Genomic DNA, 18642 nt, shown 5'->3' on the forward strand with positions numbered 1-18642 from the left:
TGTAAAAAATGTAGCAGCCAATTTGATCACAGCAAGATCCATGAATAGTAACTTGGTTGTGGTCAGATGATGATAAATATGCCCAGGGCACCAAGGAAACTCCACCCTGCTCTTCTAGCTATTCGGTTTTAGATTCAAAAAGCTTTGAATTCAATTTGTTAACATTTCATTTTACTGCACTTGAAACAGTGTCTTTTACTGAAATAGAATTGGCTAAAAGTAACATTTCAAAAAACGCATTTGAGAAATCCACATTTCATTGAATAGCCAAAACATTTGAAATGTTGTTATCAGTGACACTTAAATAAGTGACTCTGAAGTCACCTTTTTTTTGGTCTTTGGGACCCTTTTTATTTAAGTGTAGCAGAACACAAGATTAAGTAAAAAGCTTTAATGTGATTTATTTTGTCTCGGGGATTACATGGCAGCTGGAGGTTGGGGCTAAGCCTTGTGAAACAGGCTTTCTGCATCAGGTGATCCTTTCTTGCAAGTTATTTTTGTATGTTACTAGAAACATATTGAAGTTCAATTTTTTTCCAGTTGACTTTGAATGTAGGAAACGTCATGTTTCCTGATAGTTTTCAATCCCTTATCTGCTGAATTCAACTATTGGAAATCAGTTATCCAGAATTCCTAGCAACTGGCCTAAAATCTCAAAACTTGTCTTGTTCTTTAGAAGGATGTGTTTGAGGTTGCACTTAGAAAAGGCAAAACAATTTATCATCAGACTCAGAGTTCTATGACCCCCAGCATTAGGGTGAAACAGTTACATTTTAGTATTCCATCTGATGAGTATTACAAGGAGTGCTGCATTCTAGGCCTGTTAATCAAAACAGAGAGGAACAAAAGTAGGCATTTGACTCTTTCACCCTGCTCTACCACTTATGTTCAACATCATGGGGGAGATTTTATGGGGCCTACGAGAGTGGGAAATGTGACGAGCAGGGTGACTTCATTAGGCGGGAGCTGAAATTTAACTTTTCCAATAGCCAGTTCAAATTTAGAGATTAAGTCAATGGCGTGTTTGGGCCTCATGCCCTCCTGTGGTGGGTTCCTATTTGCAATATATTTGCATAGATCATGAATATGCATTATATTAGAACTGTTTGTCATTATGTCCTTCCTTCATGATGAAGTTAGTGGCGCACAAGAATTTTTTGGCACCCACTTCACATTCATTTAAAGTTGATGTGCAGCTGTCAGCTTTGTACAGTTGTGCCTGAGGTCAGCGGCTTTTCTTGTTGAACTCTGCGGCCCAAGGGAGGGGAGCAGGAAAATGATAGTTTGCATGATGACTTGGGACTGGCAAAGTGAGTAACTACTGGGGGGGCCAGGGGTGGTGTGGAGTGGGTCGGGGTCATTGAGGAGTGGAAGAGGGATCCGAGGGAGGACAGAGGATAGGAAGGGAGAAATGGAGGAGTGAAGTGGGAAGGGCCTGGTGTCCTGAGTGTGGTGGGGGCCAGTGGGAACAGTCAGTCAAGAAAATGAAGGGCAGTATCAGTACTGCCCACGTAGGTACATCTCAGGGTGATTTTCTTTCTTTATCCTTTCATTGGATGTGGGTGTCACTGACAAGGCCAGGGTTTGTTTCCCATTCCTAATTGCCTTTGAACTGAATAGCTTGCTAGGACATTTCAGAGGGCAATTAAGAAGAGACAACCAGATTGCTGTGGGTCTGGAGTCACATGCGAGCCAGACCAGGTAAGGACAGCAGATTTCCTTCCCTAAAGATGGGTTTTTAATGACAATTAATGATGGTTTCATGGTCACCATTACTGAGACTAGCTTTCAATTCCAGATTTCTTTTAAGTTAAATTTACATTCCACCAGCTGTTGTGGTGGGGTTTCAACTCATGTTTCCAGTGGGCCTCTGGATTACTAACCTTGTGAGGTTACCAGTACCACCATCTCCTCCCTCGACCCCCACCAACACCACCCCACCCCCCCTCCTGACTCCTATTGGCTAGCAGAGTCCTTACAGGGCTTTGAGTTCACCTATAACATTTCAATTATCCCTGCAGAGAGTGATCTCGGACAATGTCCTTCACAATGCACAGAAGGGAGGACCAGCTGAGCCTGCAAGTTCAGCCATGTCCCACAGAGTGCCAAGTATGACACTGGACAGTAACATGAGCATTCAATAAAGAGTGAACACAGAAAAACAACAATGACCCAGATCTTCCAATCACCGGATTGTCAGAGACCGGACGTATGCCCCAAGATGGGCTAAGAAACCCCTTGATGTCCCAATGCACTACTCCATAGGAATTGCCTGAGAAGTTTGAATTTCGGATGACCAATTCCTTTGCTCCCATGTACCCTCCGAAAAAGTCTCCAACTCTGAGTTAGAGTCGGAGACTTCGGCCAGTTCCAACTTACTTATCTAGATAGTTACCCAGGAAATGTCAGACAGGAAAGTCCTAGTCTAACTCCTGGGTAACTATACAACTGAGCCCCCAATCACTCACAATAACACACCCAACCACCACCCCCCCCCCCACCCCCCGACTCCCTCTCTCTCCAATCCCCCCACCCCTGGCTCGACCTGTCCCAACCTTACCACCCTACCCATCTACCTCCCTATCCACCTGCTACCCTACCCAACTACCACTCCATCTGCCACCCTACCCACCTACCACCTTACTCACCTGCATATTCATCCATTCACTTAGACACTCATTCACAAACAGATTAAAAAGTTGTTTAAATGTCCCAGAGCATTTCGGTGTGTTAGTGAACGCTTACCAGAACACAGCAACAGATGCTGTAAAAAGGGGGCATGGATTGGCTTGCCCTGACCATCCAGTGCTACGAGGAAGTTGTTGGATGGAGGTCCACTTCGCATTTCTGAAGAAGCTGGGATCAGAGTCCCAGCCAGAAATCCAGAGCCTCCAGCGTGGCGCAAAGAAAGTAGGAGCCAAGAGGCAATCTGACGGTGATTGCTGCTCCTCGGAAGATTCAAGCCATTGCTTCTTCCACAATAAAGAAACGTCCCTCAATCTCTTGTATCCATCCATGGGTGCCAACCATGAGGTGTGGTGTACCATGAGGTGTGCCAGTACGTTTAACTCTCTGACTAAACTGGTCTTAACAAATAACAATGATGTCCACGTGAATAAAGTGAAACCAATGTGAAATATTTATAAGTGAAAACTATATCTGAAAAGCACTCGTGTCTCTTTTGTGCTCTCAGTAGGTTTTATGTTAATCACAATGGAGTTAGGCAAGAAATGTTTTGCTTCATGTTTGTCCAGGCAGCTTTTTTATAATCCACCCATACCTGTTGCATTGACAGCTGACAGTGGGTTTCACCATTGAAAAACTTCCCCTGCCGCGTGAACACACGTGTCTCCTGCGTACATCGCTAGCACTTTAAATTTTAAATGTAATCACAAAAGAAATGGGAAAAAGTTAGAGAGTGGAATTGGCACCCACTTCCTGTTCCAGTGTCGGGAACGTTGGGCCATGGTTCAAATTCCACCTGTGGTTTCTGAGGCGAATGATGAGGATTAGTTGGACATCACACACAACCAATGAGGAGGGTTTGAGGAAAGCAGATACACAAACACTTTTACAAATGATCACGAAGAGACGACTACAATTCTTTGGGCAGGTAATTAAAAGGGAGAGAAATGAGAGAATATGGTAATGACTTGTTAAAATTGAGGGTAGCAGAGCAAAGTAGAGACAAAGGAGGAAATACATTACAGTTTAAGCAGAACAGATACAAGGTTTGAGAACAACACCAAAATGTCGGCTGCTATCAAGTTCCATGAAAGTTCGAGAGCCATGATCGCCGACATTGTAAAACATGGCACCCAAAGAAGAGAATATCTGAAAGCCTCCAGTACCATATGAAACATTTGTAGTGAATCTGCACTCAGTGCACCAGCCACCCCTGATCATGTCATCACTTTCCACATTTTTCCTACACTTCATATCTGAACCTCTGCAGCCAGGTTTCAGTCCTGCCACAGGACTGAAGCAACCCTCATCAAAGTCACAAATGGTGTTCTTTTACAAGATATTAGGCTTCATCTATGAACATAGGGATGTAAGTCTGCCAATTAGCCCCTTGAGCCTGTTCTGAAATTCTATGAGGTCATAGCTGATCTGTGACCAAACTCCATACACCCGCCTTTGCTCCACGTCCCTACTTGCTGATGAGTGGGTGATATAGGGGAGGAGACAGGCATTCAGAGCAGTTACATTTCAAAGATAAAAAGGGTTCCAACAATTGGGTCTTTATAAACCTACAAATTATATGAAAGAAACAGAGAGGAAATCTGCAGCTTGACTGGAGAACATAGGAACAGGAACATAGGAACAATTAGCCTGGAGCCTGTTCCACCATTTAATGAGATCATGGCTGATCTGAGAGCTAACTCCATATACTCACCTTTGTCCCATATCCCTTAATACCTTTATTTGACAAAAATCCATCAATCTCTGTTTTAAAATTTACAAATGATCTAGCATCAATTATTAATAGTGGAAGAGAATATCAAACTTCTGCCATCCTTTAGATGAAAAGGTGTTTCTTACCTTCACTCCTGAATGGTCTGGCTCTGTGTACCTTAGTCTTAGACCTCCCAAAAAGCAAACATAGTTTCTCTGTATCTACCCTATCTGTGTTTGGATAAATACCTTTGTACACTGTGGATTGCCGTACTCATTGACCTCTGATGCCATTGAATGTAAATAAAGGTTTTAGGGCAGTAGCCATTTACACACCACATGAAACAATCTGCTCCCTTAATGGGCCAAATTTTCAAGCCCTGCCAAAGTCAAATGGAGGTAGACTGGGCCCAAAAATACAAGTGCCATCCAGTGCGTCGATTCCCCAACCTTGTTCCCAGCGCCAGCTGATTTAGGGGAAGCAGGTTCAAGGCCCAATAGGGCTACCTGCTGTTTCTCAGGCAGGAAGCCAATCAAGGCTTATTAAAAGCCTTGTTAAGGGCAATTAAAGGAGGTTGACTGGGATTTTTCAGATGGCCACTTGTCTCCTAGACTCAGATGTTTACAGCACAGAAGGGGGCCATTCAGCCCATCATGTCCGTGCTGATCAACAAAGATCTGACTATACTAATCCCATTTTCCAGCACTTGGCCCATAGCCCTGGGAGGCTATGGCAATGCAAGTGAATATCTGAATACTTCTTAAATGTTACAAGAGTTTTTAACTCAATCACCCTTTCAGGCAGTGAGTTCCAGACTCCCACTACCCTCTGGATGAAAAAATTTCTCCTCAGCTCTCCTCTTAGCCTTCTACCTCTTACCTTAAATCTATGGCCCCTGGCTATTGACCCCTCCACTAATGGAAAAAGTGCATTCCTATCCACCCTATCCATGCCTCTCATAATCTTATACACCTCTACCTGGTCCCCTCTCAACCTTCCTGACAGGGGCAGTTTAACTCCCAGTTTAACATTGGAGAGCCAATGTTCCATGCAGGCAGGACTACAGGTCCTCGCTCCCTGCCAGCATCCTGGTGCAGTCAAAGGTCATTCTATAGTGGGATTCCCCCCTTGACCCTCACAGTCGTGGCCTCGTTGGTTTTTCTATTTTTTAGTTAAATTTTTTTAAAAGTTGATGAGAGGGCACCTTCATGTTGAAGTGCTCTCTCAGCTACTCACCATGCAGGCTGCAGCTCCTCTCAAACTAGAAGGCCAGTGACTGTCCCTCCAGCTTTGAGAGCCTGTCTTTCACCCTTAATTGGACAGTAAACTTCTCTCCGTACCAATGGAAAGATCACCCGGACAAAATTCTAGATCAGCAATTGCTTTTCCATGGGGGCAGGTTTGGGATCCGGAAACAGTCTCAATTTCTGTTTCATACGAACATATGAACATACGAACTAGGAGCAAGAATAGGCCACTCAGCCCTTCAAGCCTGCTCCACCATTCGATAAGATCATGCTGATCTGATTGTAACTTTCCGCCTCCTCCCAATAACCTTTCACCCCCTTGTTAATCAAGAATCTATAAAGCTCTGCCTTCAAAATATTTCCCGCACTGAAAGCAAAAATTCAGCCCCGTATCTTGAAAATTTCAATCAAATCTAAATCTAAATCTTCTAAATTCCACGAATACAACCCCAGTTTGTGTTGCTCTCCTTATAGTTTAACCCTTGGAGTCTAGGTAACATTCTAATGAACTTGCACTCTCTCCAAGGCCAATAAATCTTTCCTAAGGTGCGGTGTCCAGGACTGTGCCCAGTACTCCAGATGTGGTCTGATCTGGGTTTTGTATAACTGCATTGTATTCTAGTCCCCTAGATATAACAACTAGCATCTAGAATTCTTAATGTAGGGGCCTTGAAAAAGGTTCAAAAGAGTGCTGGCAGATTAGTCTGCCATTCACACCTCTTCTGGACACATCTTTTGCTTCTTTTTTTGTCCCATTACCGTTCTCTGTGGCTCTGCCCCACCAACTTTTTGTCATTTAATGTCTCCCAGCTTCTGGCCTATTGCAGATCTTCTGTTTATTGTTCACCACCCCCCCATTTAATCTACTTAAAAGCTATTGCATTTCTAACTTTTATGATGAGAGTTCCTTAACTCTGTTTCTCTCTGCACAGATGCTGCTAGACTTGCTGAGAATGTCCAGCATTTTCTGTTTTTATTTCAGATTTTTAGCATCTGTTGCTATTGTGCTACCAGATTAATACCTAGTTTAAAATCCCTGAGCTAACATCATTGGGTAGGGAGCTGAGTGTTTTACTCTTGAACAATGTATGCTTTGGGAAGACTAGTTGAAGTATTTAACATGATGAAAGGACTAGACTGTCCCTATGGCATGGATTCATAAACTAATTTTTAAGCTCCGAACATTAGACACTGGTTTTAAGTGTTTTAAGTACTTTTTGCAGATGTTATGCAATCACTATATGTTATTTATGGAGAAAGCAATTAAGAAGAAAGTTAATGACGCAGTGGTTCATCTATTGTAGATATGAAAGAAAGTGGATGGGAAAGGTAGAGAATGCAAGAGGAGGAAGCGATGAGAGCCCATGTGGGACTGAACAGGTCATAAAATGAACGTATGAAGGGTTAACACGCGAAATTCCTTTTTTGTTATTTCAGTGGAAGAGCTGATCTATTTAAATGACCAGTGAGTTGGACATTGGTGAAATTATATTGAACTTATAAATAGCCTAAACTATTTTTGGAAGAGCTTGGATTGCACCAAGAGATGCATTTCAGCTTTGTGGGCGTATGCAGACCTGCTGTTTAACAGCAATGAGGATTAAAGTTCATTTTAACTAGATATGGAGAAGGCAGTGTAAAATTTAATAGTTTTTGAAAAGTGGAAAAGGGGAGGCTGTAAATAGTCGAAAGCAAACAGTAAATTCAAACAAACTGAATAGATACAAGGTTCATAGACACATGGCTCTCAAACAGGGGCTGTGATGCCTGTCCAGCCTGAGTGCGATCAAAGATAAAGAAATATAGCATCAGATAAAATGTACAGCACAGAAACAAACCTTCTGGCTCAACCAACTGTGCTACTGTTCATACTCCACACGAGTCTCCTCCCATTCTATCCACCTCATCTCAGTCTTTCAGTTTATCTTTCTATTCCCTTTTCTCTTATAAACTCTTTTAGTTTTCTTTTGAAAGCATCTAAGCAATTTGCCCTCTCTGCAAAGACATTTCTTCTTATTTCCCTATTCGATTTATTAGTAATCTTATGATGTTCATTACTCCTATGTTTTGAATTATCCTACAAGTGGAACCATTCTCTCGATGTCATTCATTCATAATTTCAAGGACCTCTAACAGGTCTCCTTTAAGCCCTAATGACGGTAATCTCTCAATTTTGGAGCAATGCTTGGATATCTTTTTTTGAACATTGTCCAATGCTCCTATGTTCTTTTTATGTTATGGAGAACTTTGCATAGTTGTCTAAGTGTGGCCAGAAGAAATTGACGAGCATTCTCTGGAATTTTGTGACAAAGTCCGGGGGAGGGGTCAAAGTGACCAGCCGATACCACAACATGGCGGCAATCAGCTGGTTTATATCCAGCACTCAATCTCGGTAAGACAGCACTCGGAGCAGTCCTGTCCAGTGCCGCAGGCGAGTGGTGACTTTGATTTCCAGCTCCTGCCAGTTCGCCGGCCAGGATTCCTCAGCAGGGCAGAGGTGGACCCCCAGGTAGAGGAGGCTGGTCCTGCTCCAGGTGAAAGGCCTGAGCTCTTCGGGTAGGGGATCCATTTGCCACTGACCGACCAGGAGTCCAAAACATTTACCCCAGTTGTTCCTGGCAGAAGACACGGCAGAGTAGCTCTCCTGGCACTCGCGCATCCTCCGCAGGTCAGCCAGGTCGGTGAACATGAGGAGCACGTCATCGGCGTAAGCCGAAGGGACCATCTCAATGCCCGGCCCGCGCAGAACCAATCCCGCCAACCTCCTCCGCAAGAGTCGCAGGAAAGGCTCCACGCAAATAGAATACAACTGGCCAGACAGGGGGCAGCCCTGACGTACCCCTCTCCCAAAGCGAAGGGGCACCGTCAGGGACCCGTTAACCTAGACTAGACACTCCACGGCAGCGTACATGAATCAGATCCAGATGACAAAATGCGTCTCAAATCCAAACGCTCACAGAGTCCCAAGTAAATATTGGTGATCCACCCTGTTGAATGCCTTCTCCTGGTCAAAAGGCAGGAAGGCGCTCGACAGACCAGTCCTCTGGGAATAATGGATAATGTCCCAGACCAGATGGATATTATTGAAGATGGTCCGGCCTGGGACCGTGTAGGACTGGTCAGAATGGATCATGTGGTTTAGCACAGTGCCAAGGCGAGAAGACATGGCTCGGGCAAAGATTTTGTAATCCGTGCTGAGGAGGGAGACCGGGCACCAGTTTTTAAGGTGTCAAAGATTCCCCTTCTTAGGCAGCAGGGCAATTACGGCCCTGCGCCACGAAAGGGGCATCTCCCCGGTAGAGATACTCTCCCCCAGGACCCCCGCGAAGTCGCTCCCCAGGACATCCCAGAACGCCCTGAAGAACTCCACGGTCAGCCCGTCTAGTCCCGGGGATTTGCCCCTTGAGAGACCATCGAGGGCACCAGTCAGCTCCCCCAGACTTATAGGGGAATCAAGCTGTCCGGCACCCTCCCGGCCAACCTGCGGCAGGTCCTCCCACAAAACATGTGAGCATCCTCGCTGGACGGATCCGGAGAGAACGGGGCAGTGTAGTAATCTTGGGTGATTGCCCTGATACCCTCCGGGTCCGAGACAAGGGATCCGTCGTTGGCCAGCAGCGTAAAGAGCTGCTGACGGACCCCATGCGTTTTTTCTAGCGAGTTGAAGAAGGGGAAGCCACAGTCCAAATCCTTGAGGAACCGGATCCGCGACCTCACGTATGCGCCCCGAGACCTGACCAGTTGCAGGTCCCGCAGCGCGCCCTTCTTCTCATTGTATACCGACTGCAGGGCTGGGTCCGCGTCGGGCTGACGGAGACGTGCCTCCAGGTCGAGCACCTCCTTCTCCAACTCCTCCACCCTGGATTTCCGCCTCTTTATCGACCCCCTCGCATACTCCTGACAGAAGAGGTGGACGTGAGTCTTGCCCACGTCCCACCACAGCCTCAAGGAGGGGAAGCCTCCCCGCTTCCTTCTCCAGCCGGCCCAGAAATGACGGAACGAGTCCAGGAACCACTCGTCCTCCAGCAACAGGTTGTTATAGTGCCATTACACAGACCACGTCCGAGCACAGAATGAAGCGAGCTCCGCCCACACCAGACGGTGGTCCGTGTACAGCACCTGCTGCACAGAAGCTGACTGAACGCAAGACACCTTGGAAATGTAAAGGCCGTCATGGATGCTCCGACTCCAGGTGACACAAAAGTGAAAACGCTGGAGTCAAGATGGACCCAGTCATCCACCAAATCGAAGGACCCGACCAGGTCCCTCAACTTACTCACACTGAGCGAGCAGTGCTGGGCACCGTGACAGTCCCAGCCCCAAAGGTGCAGTTGAAATTCCCCCCCCCAGAGGATGATGCACTCGCCCGTGTCGATGGAGCCCAAAGGAGTGAACACTTCCTCAAAGAAGCTCGCTTGTTGCTGCGCGCCCAGGGGAGAGTACACATTCACAAAGTGAAGCACCGCCCCCCCCCAGACGCACAGTCAGGTGCAGCAACCAGCCTGGCACCAGCTCATTGACCCCCCCACAAGATCTCAGGCTGAAAATGTGGGGCCAACAAGATAGCCACCCCGCCAGAATTGGAGGCTAGGTGACTCATGTAGACCCCACCTCACCACTTCAGCAGCCAAGTAGCTTTGTCTCTCAGAACGGTATAGGTTTCCTGTGGGAAGTACAGCACATACTTGCTGTCCCTGAGGACTGAGAAGTTCTGGAACCTGTGCTGTGCATCCTTGCTGCCGTGGATGTTGAGGCTGGCTGTGGTAGTCTTCATTCTCAGAGGTATGTGCTACCATCACCTAGTGCCTAGTGTGAGAAGGAAAGGACTGTTTTAATCCTTCCTCTCCTTCAGGAGCCCAGCAAGAAATGTGTGGACCCTCCTCTTAAAGTTCCAGTCCAGTCCAGGGGCCTTGAGGACCTTGCGGGCCGACCAGAACACAAGAGGAAAAGAATGCCACTGGTCCAGGGACACTGGGCCCTATCTCAATGACCGTGATTACTCGCTAAAAAATCCTGGAGTTCCCGTAAAGGGATGAGGGGAGAATCGGTGGGGGGCATCAGGGGATCCACCATCTCGCCCGACAACGACTCTAAGTCATCCCCAGTGTTCAGCACCGAAATTCTGTCCTCCTCCAGGTCGTCACCTCCAGCTTCCAACCCCTACCCCATATTGCATACGGGGGCTGGTTTGGAGCTGCCAGTCAGCTCCACCTCCACCTCGATCCCACCCCCAGGATCAAGGCCCGAGGAATCCTCTCTGGTCTCCTCTTGGGGATATGGGCCAAAGGGTGGTGGCAGCTCAGAGCCCTGCTCCCCACCTGGCACCGACTCACCCGGCAAGTCTGGAAAAAGCTCCGGACCCAGGACAATAAAGCCCGGCACTGAAGGTTGGGAGGGAGCAGGGAGGCCTTTCTCACCAACACAGCCCGATCACCCAGTCGTTAGGGCCATGAAGGGAGTGCTGCAGTCCCCTGGTGGACAGATGGCATCTCGGGGATACAAGATGGGTCAGGGTAGGGCACCACTGCAAGGGCGGTACCCTCACCGACTCCTGAGCGGCCCTGCTCAGGGGACTGCAGCAACGGGTCGGGGGTTTGGGCTTCCCCCAGAGTGCAGAGCGAGGACTTACAAGACGGAGATGCCACCACTTCACTCAGGGAGGGGACACATCCGACCTCGCGAGTTGCGAGGTCCTCCCCCTCCGAGAGGTGGCCTCTCTTCCGGGGTCGGTTGGGGGCTGGGGAGACCTCTATCTGTGAGGCACTCGCTGCCTTGTCCAGCCCCTCCAGAAGCTCCGCCCTCTGGCGTTTGGCCAGGCCCACCCTCTTTAACAGGACCACCGGCTCAGTGGTGCACACCCAGTGCCACCGGACCTGAGAGCCTGGGCGGGATGATGCTGGGCCCAGCACTTGGCACTGAGGCACACACGGGCCCAGGGGCACAGGCGGACACGTCGCCGGGGCCAGACAATGTTTTTACCCCTGAGCCAGTGCTTTCAGGAGTCTGGGGATCAGGGTGGGTTTGGGGGGTCTGGGGGCCTCCAGGTGGTGGGTCTTTCTCCGTGCCTTCTTACGGCGCAGGGTCTCTTCCCCCGCCTCGCCGGCAGCCGAGATGGCAATGGCTGCTGGCAGCACCTCCTGTTGTGGGGAGGGAGATGGCGTGGTGGCGGGGGGGAGGAGTGACGGCGCCAGCTGCGGCCGCCTGGATGGTGCTGGTGGCCTTGGAGACAGGGCAATTCTTATGGATGTGCCCCACCTCCTTGCAGGCATGGCACCACACGCCATCCACAGTCCAGAAGACCCTGTAGGTGGCCCCCCTCAAACTCGACAGTAAAACCCCCTTCAGTACACTCCTCCCAGGCCAGGCGGACAAAGACCTGCCACCGGAAAGAGTACTCATGGTGGAGGGCCACATCCTCGTGGCCAAGCGGGATCGGCGTAACCCCTGACCTGACCTCCCCTAGTTGATGGAGGTGGGGGAGGAGGAGCTCACTGGGGACAAAGAGCTGGACGTTGGAAAGTATGATCCTCTGGGCAGTGGCCTCCAAGACCACGAGAAATGCCCTGCCTACAGTGAGCCCCTTTTCCAGGGACAGGTGCACCGCCTGCTCTGACCTCAAGAAAATTACGGCTTTGCCGTACATTTTCGAGGCAGCGACTACGGCTGAGGGACTGATGACCCCAGCCATCACCTTGACGCACGCCTCGATCGTCATTTCTGGGTGGGTGTAGCTCTTCACCCCCAGGACCTTGGTAAGGAGGCAGGAGGGTGACGGGGCCGCAGGAGCAGCTGCACTTGCATGAATTTTCTTAGGGGCCCCACCCCCAGCGACAGCACCCGCCTCCACATTCGCCCAGGAAAGCCCGGCTGCAGGCGACCCTGTCCCAGCCATAGGGGCTGAGCCACACCCACCCCAAGCTCTATATTCAACAATATCCCACCCTGGGGAGAGGGGGAAAGGATGTTGTAACCTCACCCTCTGGGATGACAAAAAATGGAGAGGAGGGAGAGGGGTAAAGGTCAGGGAGACACAAGAGGGAAAGAGTAGGGGGGTGTCGCTCGGTGGAGTGGAGCATGGGTGGGGGCCTTGGGGTTCTTCCCATAGGGGGACAGCAATGTCTTCACCAGACAGCCAGTACTGCCTGGCAAACAGGAGTCAGCCTGAACCTCTTCTCCAAGCAGCACCAGCTACCTGGACTCAGACATGGTCGAAGCGAGGTGCTGGAGGTGGAGGGGTGGCAGGTGGCAAGATCTTAAACAATACACACACCCATTCTCCCCCCAGTCTCTGCAGTGGTCTTCTCTCCTCCCCCTACAAAACACATAGCTGTCTTCAGCCCCCGTCAAACAAAAGTCCAGACACCCACATCGGATGTTAAACCAAACAGTCCTTGCATCCTGTCCTCCCAGTCCTGCAGCAGCTGCAGCACCTCCTCTCTGTCTCTGTCTCTCCCTCTGTCTCTCTCCTTCAGCCCTCAGGCCCTGTAGGCCCCAGTTCCCCAGCAACACACAGGATGGAAGAAGGCTTGAGGGAAGGCAACAACACAATAATAGGAACAGCCACTGGAAACCCCACAGCAGCAGCAACTACCACAGCCAACACCAAGTTCAACCATAGCAACAGCACACAGCTCAGGCAGTAACAGGCTGCAGCTGAGACCAAGCAGGAAGCACAGACTCTGCATGGGTGTTAATCACTTGTACATAATGTTCACTATTGTCAATAAACTCCCAAGAATGTCTCCCTGCCTATGACTCCTTGTTCTGATGAGCAGTGTTTGTGTCATTCAGATGTGAAAACTGTCTGCATAAGAGAAAGGCAGGTGTCCAGTCCAGGGCCTCTTCCCTGTGCTTTGTGCAGACTTCAGGCCACAGTAATGGTCCAGCCTCACACTCCCTGGACACATTATTGATGCCTGCCCCCAAGTGGTGCTTGTCATTGTTGTAGTGATGTAGTGGGCAGGCACTACATAGTTCTGTCATTTGCTCTGCGCCTTTAAGGTGGGGCTAACCCCCATCTCTTCAGCACCTGTGACCACTGATGCTGTGCTCCTGAAGGGCTCAGGTGCTGAAGGCAGACAAAGGATCAGATGCTTCTAAAGTTTCATGGCTGCTTCTCAATGATATGACCCTGATCACAGAGCGCAAGCGAGCTGCCCTCAGCCAGAAAGGAGTCAGACATTCTCAGAAGCTATATGAAGATCTATGGAGTGTCCTCACGCATGTCATCATCATCCTCCTGCAATCAAGTGACTATTAAGGCCTCCACTCCATCTCCATGACAGGAGCCTTATAACAGATGGTATGTGCATTGCCTCAAGCCAGATTGGAGTCAAACATTCACAGATGCAATGTGAGGATCTATGGTGTCTCCTCAGTGCATGTCATCACTAGCCTCTACAATCTAGAAGCTACAAGGGCCTCCCGAGCATGCCTGCCTCATCTGGCCAGTGTGATGGCCTCATCATCAACATCCAAGCCTTCGAGGATCTCCTCAATCCAATCACCGAGAACGTCTTTCTCATCAGAAGAGACGTGCAGCTCCTCCATCTCCTCCTCAGGCAGCTCCTCTCCCAGTTGCAGCACCAGGTTGTAAACGGTGCAGCAGATGAAGACAATGCATGTCACTCACTGCGGACTATGTTACAGGGTTCCACTAGACTGGTCCAGGCACCAGAACCTCATCTTCAGCATCTTGATGGTCTGCTCCACCAAGTTGCAGGTTACAACATGAGCTTCATTATACCATCGCTCTGCTGCAGTCTGAGGCTGCCGCACGGGTGTCATCAGCCACAACCTCTGTGGGTAGCCCTTGCCCCTGAGAAGCCAAATCTGTAGCCTCTGTGGACCCTGGAAGACATCAGGGATCTTTGACCAACTGAGAATATAGGAGTCATGGACACTCCCTGGGAACCATGCGCAGACCTGCAGGATGTATTTGTGGTGCTCGCATACCAGCTGCACATTCAGGAATAGAAGCCCTTGCAATTGACATAGTTGACCATTTGTTGCCATGGAGATCTGAGTGCCACACGAGTGCTGTTGATGGCACCCTGCACCTGTGGGAAACCTGAGATCTGGGCAAATCCCAGCGTTCTTGCATCCTGGCTGTCTTGGTCCCGGGCGAAATGCACAAAGTTGTGTGCCTTCGCAAAGATGGCATCCGTGACCTCATGGATGTATTTGTGGGTGGAGGTGTGATATCCCACAGAGGTCGCCTGTGGAGCCCTGAAAGGAGCCACTGGTGTAAAAATTGAGTCCTGCAGTCACTTTCACAGCCACTGGCAATGAAGGACCCCCTCCCATGTCCAAATCGTGCAGCAGGTGGTAGATTTGACTGACCAGTTCCCTAGATATGCGCAGTCCTCGACAACACTGGTTCTTAGTTAGCTGCAGGAGTGATAGGCGTCGTCTATCTAGGCCTGGGTCTAGCTAGGCACCAAACAGCAATGGCTCGCTGTGGCTCTTCAGCAGTGCGTGTGGGAGTCCCAGCTGCCCCTTCTTCCTGACAGTACTGCTCCTCTCTTTGCACAGCCAGCACCTCAGTTGCTCTCTTCTCCGTCATATTTGCTCTCTGTAAGCTACAAGGCATACAGCTAGTTCACCATGGTCCATGCTCCTGATGTACTGCTCCTGCAGGATGAAAGAGAGAGATACGTGGGTTAGCTAGGGTGTACTAAAAACCTCTTTTGGTTAAGTCTGAAGGCCTCTTAACGCATCCCAGAGAGTGCTGGCCACCATTTGGATGCCAGAGTTTAGTGCACTGCATGGCTGCCTGAAACCCCACCCACCTCCACCCCACTCCACCTGACCAATTGGCAGCAGCTTTTCCCACTGGACTCCATGTTGTGCTCTCAGCTCAGGCACAGGCATTTTCCTAACCCGGACTGCAAGGCTGCACTGTTAGCTTGAACCATGGGGGAGACTGGTCCAAACTGGGATGCTGATATTGCAAGGGACTGTGAGCAGCTCCATGGCCAGCTGTCGCAAGGAGATTGTACAATGTGAGCAGTAGCCTAAGTGTTCCGCAGTCCACTAAAACGCACATTACTTTGCAGTCTGTGCCCAAGGGGTGAAAAACGCTGGAGCACTTGGTTGCACTTTGAAGCCTCTGCGTTGCTTGAGTAGGCACATAAGCTAGAAGCCCGACTCCAATCATATCAATGGCTGCTCTTGAACTATCTCAGTTGCAAAAGAATGGTCACTTTATATAAGGTGTCCCTAATGCGTGGCCGCTTCCATCACCCTGACCCTGCACGTGCATGTGTAATACCATCCACCACAGGGCACCCTTAACCCCCACCCCCTCCCTCTTCCTTGAAGTCCAACAGGTGACCCTTGTGAGCGCTGTGCAACGTTACTGTGCACTCACCTCCAAGTTCCCTCAAAGTGCAGCATGCCATGTGCATGCCTTGTATGTGCTGTTGTGAAACACATCAGCATGGTGGGCGGACGACCCAGTAATGGGGATGAGTTCAGCGGGCTAGCCTTATAATCATATGTGGCCCAACATCGACAGGCTGAGCGGACGATTGCAAACTGGTTTCAGGGCATTGTCAAACTGACTTTTGACCTTCTCGCCATATTGTCCACTCATGCCACCAAGCACACTCGACGCCAGTGGGCATGGACAATTCTGCCCAATGTTTCTTTTCATGTCATGTGTTACAGCAAAAGTCTTAATACTTGTTGTCTCATCGGTTCCGCCATTTGGCGGAAATTTGAATTTCTTTTTTTAAAAATAGAAAGAGGTGATTGTGAGTAGGACTGAAGGTTACAATGTTTACATCAATAAATAGCTCTAGTTCTTACCTCAGCACAAACTCCTTCTGTCTGATCTGGAGTCATCAACATATTTGTCATAACAAAGAAAACATTATCACCCTGTAAAAAAAGGAAAACATGGAAATTGTGTGAGAGTGTGAATCGACATTAATTCCCCTACTCCTGCGCCATCTTTGAGTTATTTATGCCAAAAAGGTCCCATTCACAGCACGTGAAGACATTAGGGAGGGTTGAGAAAAGATTCACAAGAATGGTTCCAAGGATGAGGAGTTTCAGTTATGTGGATAGATTGGAGAAGCTGGCGCTATTTTCCTTGGAGAGGCGAAGATTAAGAGCAGATTTGATAGTGGTATTCAAAATCATGAGAAATAGGGAGAAACTGTTTTTGTTGGCAGAAGAATCAAGAGCCAGAGAACACCAGTTTAAGGTGATTGGCAAAAGATTGGCAGTAACAAGAGGAACAACTTTTTTGCACAGTGAATGGTTAGGATCTGGAATGCACTGCCTGAGAATGTGGTGGAGGCAGATATAACGGGCTTTCAAAAGAAAATTGAATAATTATCTGAAGAGAAAAGATTTGCAGGGCTAGGGAGAAAAGGCAGGGGAGTGGGACTAGGTGAGTTGCTCTTGCTAAGAGCTGGCAATGACAGGATGGGCCAAATGGCCTCCTTCTGTGCTGTAGCCATTCTATGGTTCTATGATAAATTTCCAAGATTTCCTTCTTTCAGATATATGTATCAATATTTGTAGCTGACAAGGTTAAGTTCTATTTTTAAATCTCTGTGTTAATCTAAACTTATTTCATTTTTGGGAGGAAATCAAAAGACATTATTAACCGAATAAAATAGAATTTTGAAATCTAACCTGAGGGGGTATGACGTAATCAACAACATCCCAGAGACGAGGCCCAATGTCAGAGGTGTTAGTCTGAACAACGCCCTTTAGTTTAGTTATCACTGAACTTTCCATCGAAATGTCTGTTTCCTGGTAACCTTTCTTTGCTAGGAACACCCACCTGTCAGCCAATCAAAAATGAATTACAACATTTCAGATACAATAAATGAACCTTTATCCAACAATCTCCTATCGTGTCAGTTATACCTACCCATGACAAACATCACTGAGAACAATCAGAGTCCTTTAGATTTGATAAAGTAAAATATCTTCCCATCAATTTGTAAAATCAATTTTCACAAATAAGTGTTTTGTTGGTTTGAAGTAAAATGAATATTTTAGTAATTGTTTCCAGGGCCAGAAATTTTCCTGTGTCGGGTGAATTCGGCAGGAGCGGTCACGGAGCCGACCACCATCCATGATCAGCTCCGCGGAACCGTTTTACGCGGGCGGGCCAATTAAAGCCCGCCCTGTGTAAGATGTGAGGAGTAGCGGCACTACCTGTGCAGGTGGGGGGAGGAGGGAGAGTCGCATGCGCACGAGAGAGAGCTTCAATCTCCCCAAGGCACAGAGCTGCCTCAGGGAAATTGAAGTGTATTTGAAAAACATAACTAAATGTAATAAAAATGTATTGAAACATGTCTCCTCATGTGATTGTGTCACATGAGATGGGACATGTTTTTATTTTTCTGAAAAACTTTTTACTTCATTCGTAAAAGCTTTAGGAAGCCTCATCCCGCTCGTGGATGAGGTTTACTAAAAAATGTAAAGGCCGCTTGGCCTTTTAGCCTGCCCGCCAACCGTAAGGTTGGACGAGTAGCGTAAACTTGAAATTAATTACCTGGTTAATGGCCTTAATAGGCCTTTGAATTATCGGCGCAATGACATTGGAACACTCGCATCATTTTACGTGCAGGCGTGTTGGGCCTGCCCCCAGATGCTTACTGTAAAATCTTGGCCCAGGTTTCAGTAATTTGCATCATCCCCCTTCATTATTTTAGCTTCAAGATTTCTCACTGTGAAACTCTTGAGAATGTGCAGCAAAGGCCTTTTTTTTATTCATTCATGGGATGTGGGCATTGCTGGCTGGGCCAGCATTTACTGCCCATCCCTAATTGACCTTGAGAAGATGGTGGTGAGCTGCCTTCTTGAACCGCTGCAGTCCATGTGGTGTAGGTACACCCACAGTGCTGTTAGGGAGGGAGTTCTAGGATTTTGACCCAGCGACAGTGAAGGAACAGCGATACATTTCCAAGTCAGGATGGTGAGTGGCTTGGAGGGGAACTTCCAGGTGGTGGTGTTCCCATGTATTGTCTG

The 18642-nt window shown here is 48.5% G+C and overlaps 1 protein-coding gene across 1 annotated transcript in view; it reads right to left on the minus strand.

The window, feature by feature from the left end:
- The window catches only part of p2rx5 (purinergic receptor P2X, ligand-gated ion channel, 5), a 146503-nt gene that overhangs the window by 122262 nt on the left and 5599 nt on the right, over positions 1-18642 (minus strand). The window contains exons 2-3 of the mRNA XM_041197860.1: positions 17296-17446; positions 16459-16530 (exon numbers count right to left, since the gene is read on the minus strand). Coding sequence (XP_041053794.1) covers positions 16459-16530; positions 17296-17446 — 223 coding nt within the window. The remainder of the gene's footprint in view (positions 1-16458; positions 16531-17295; positions 17447-18642) is intronic.

Source organism: Carcharodon carcharias, chromosome 10 (assembly GCF_017639515.1).
Source record: "Carcharodon carcharias isolate sCarCar2 chromosome 10, sCarCar2.pri, whole genome shotgun sequence".
Classification (NCBI taxonomy): Eukaryota; Metazoa; Chordata; class Chondrichthyes; order Lamniformes; family Lamnidae; genus Carcharodon; species Carcharodon carcharias.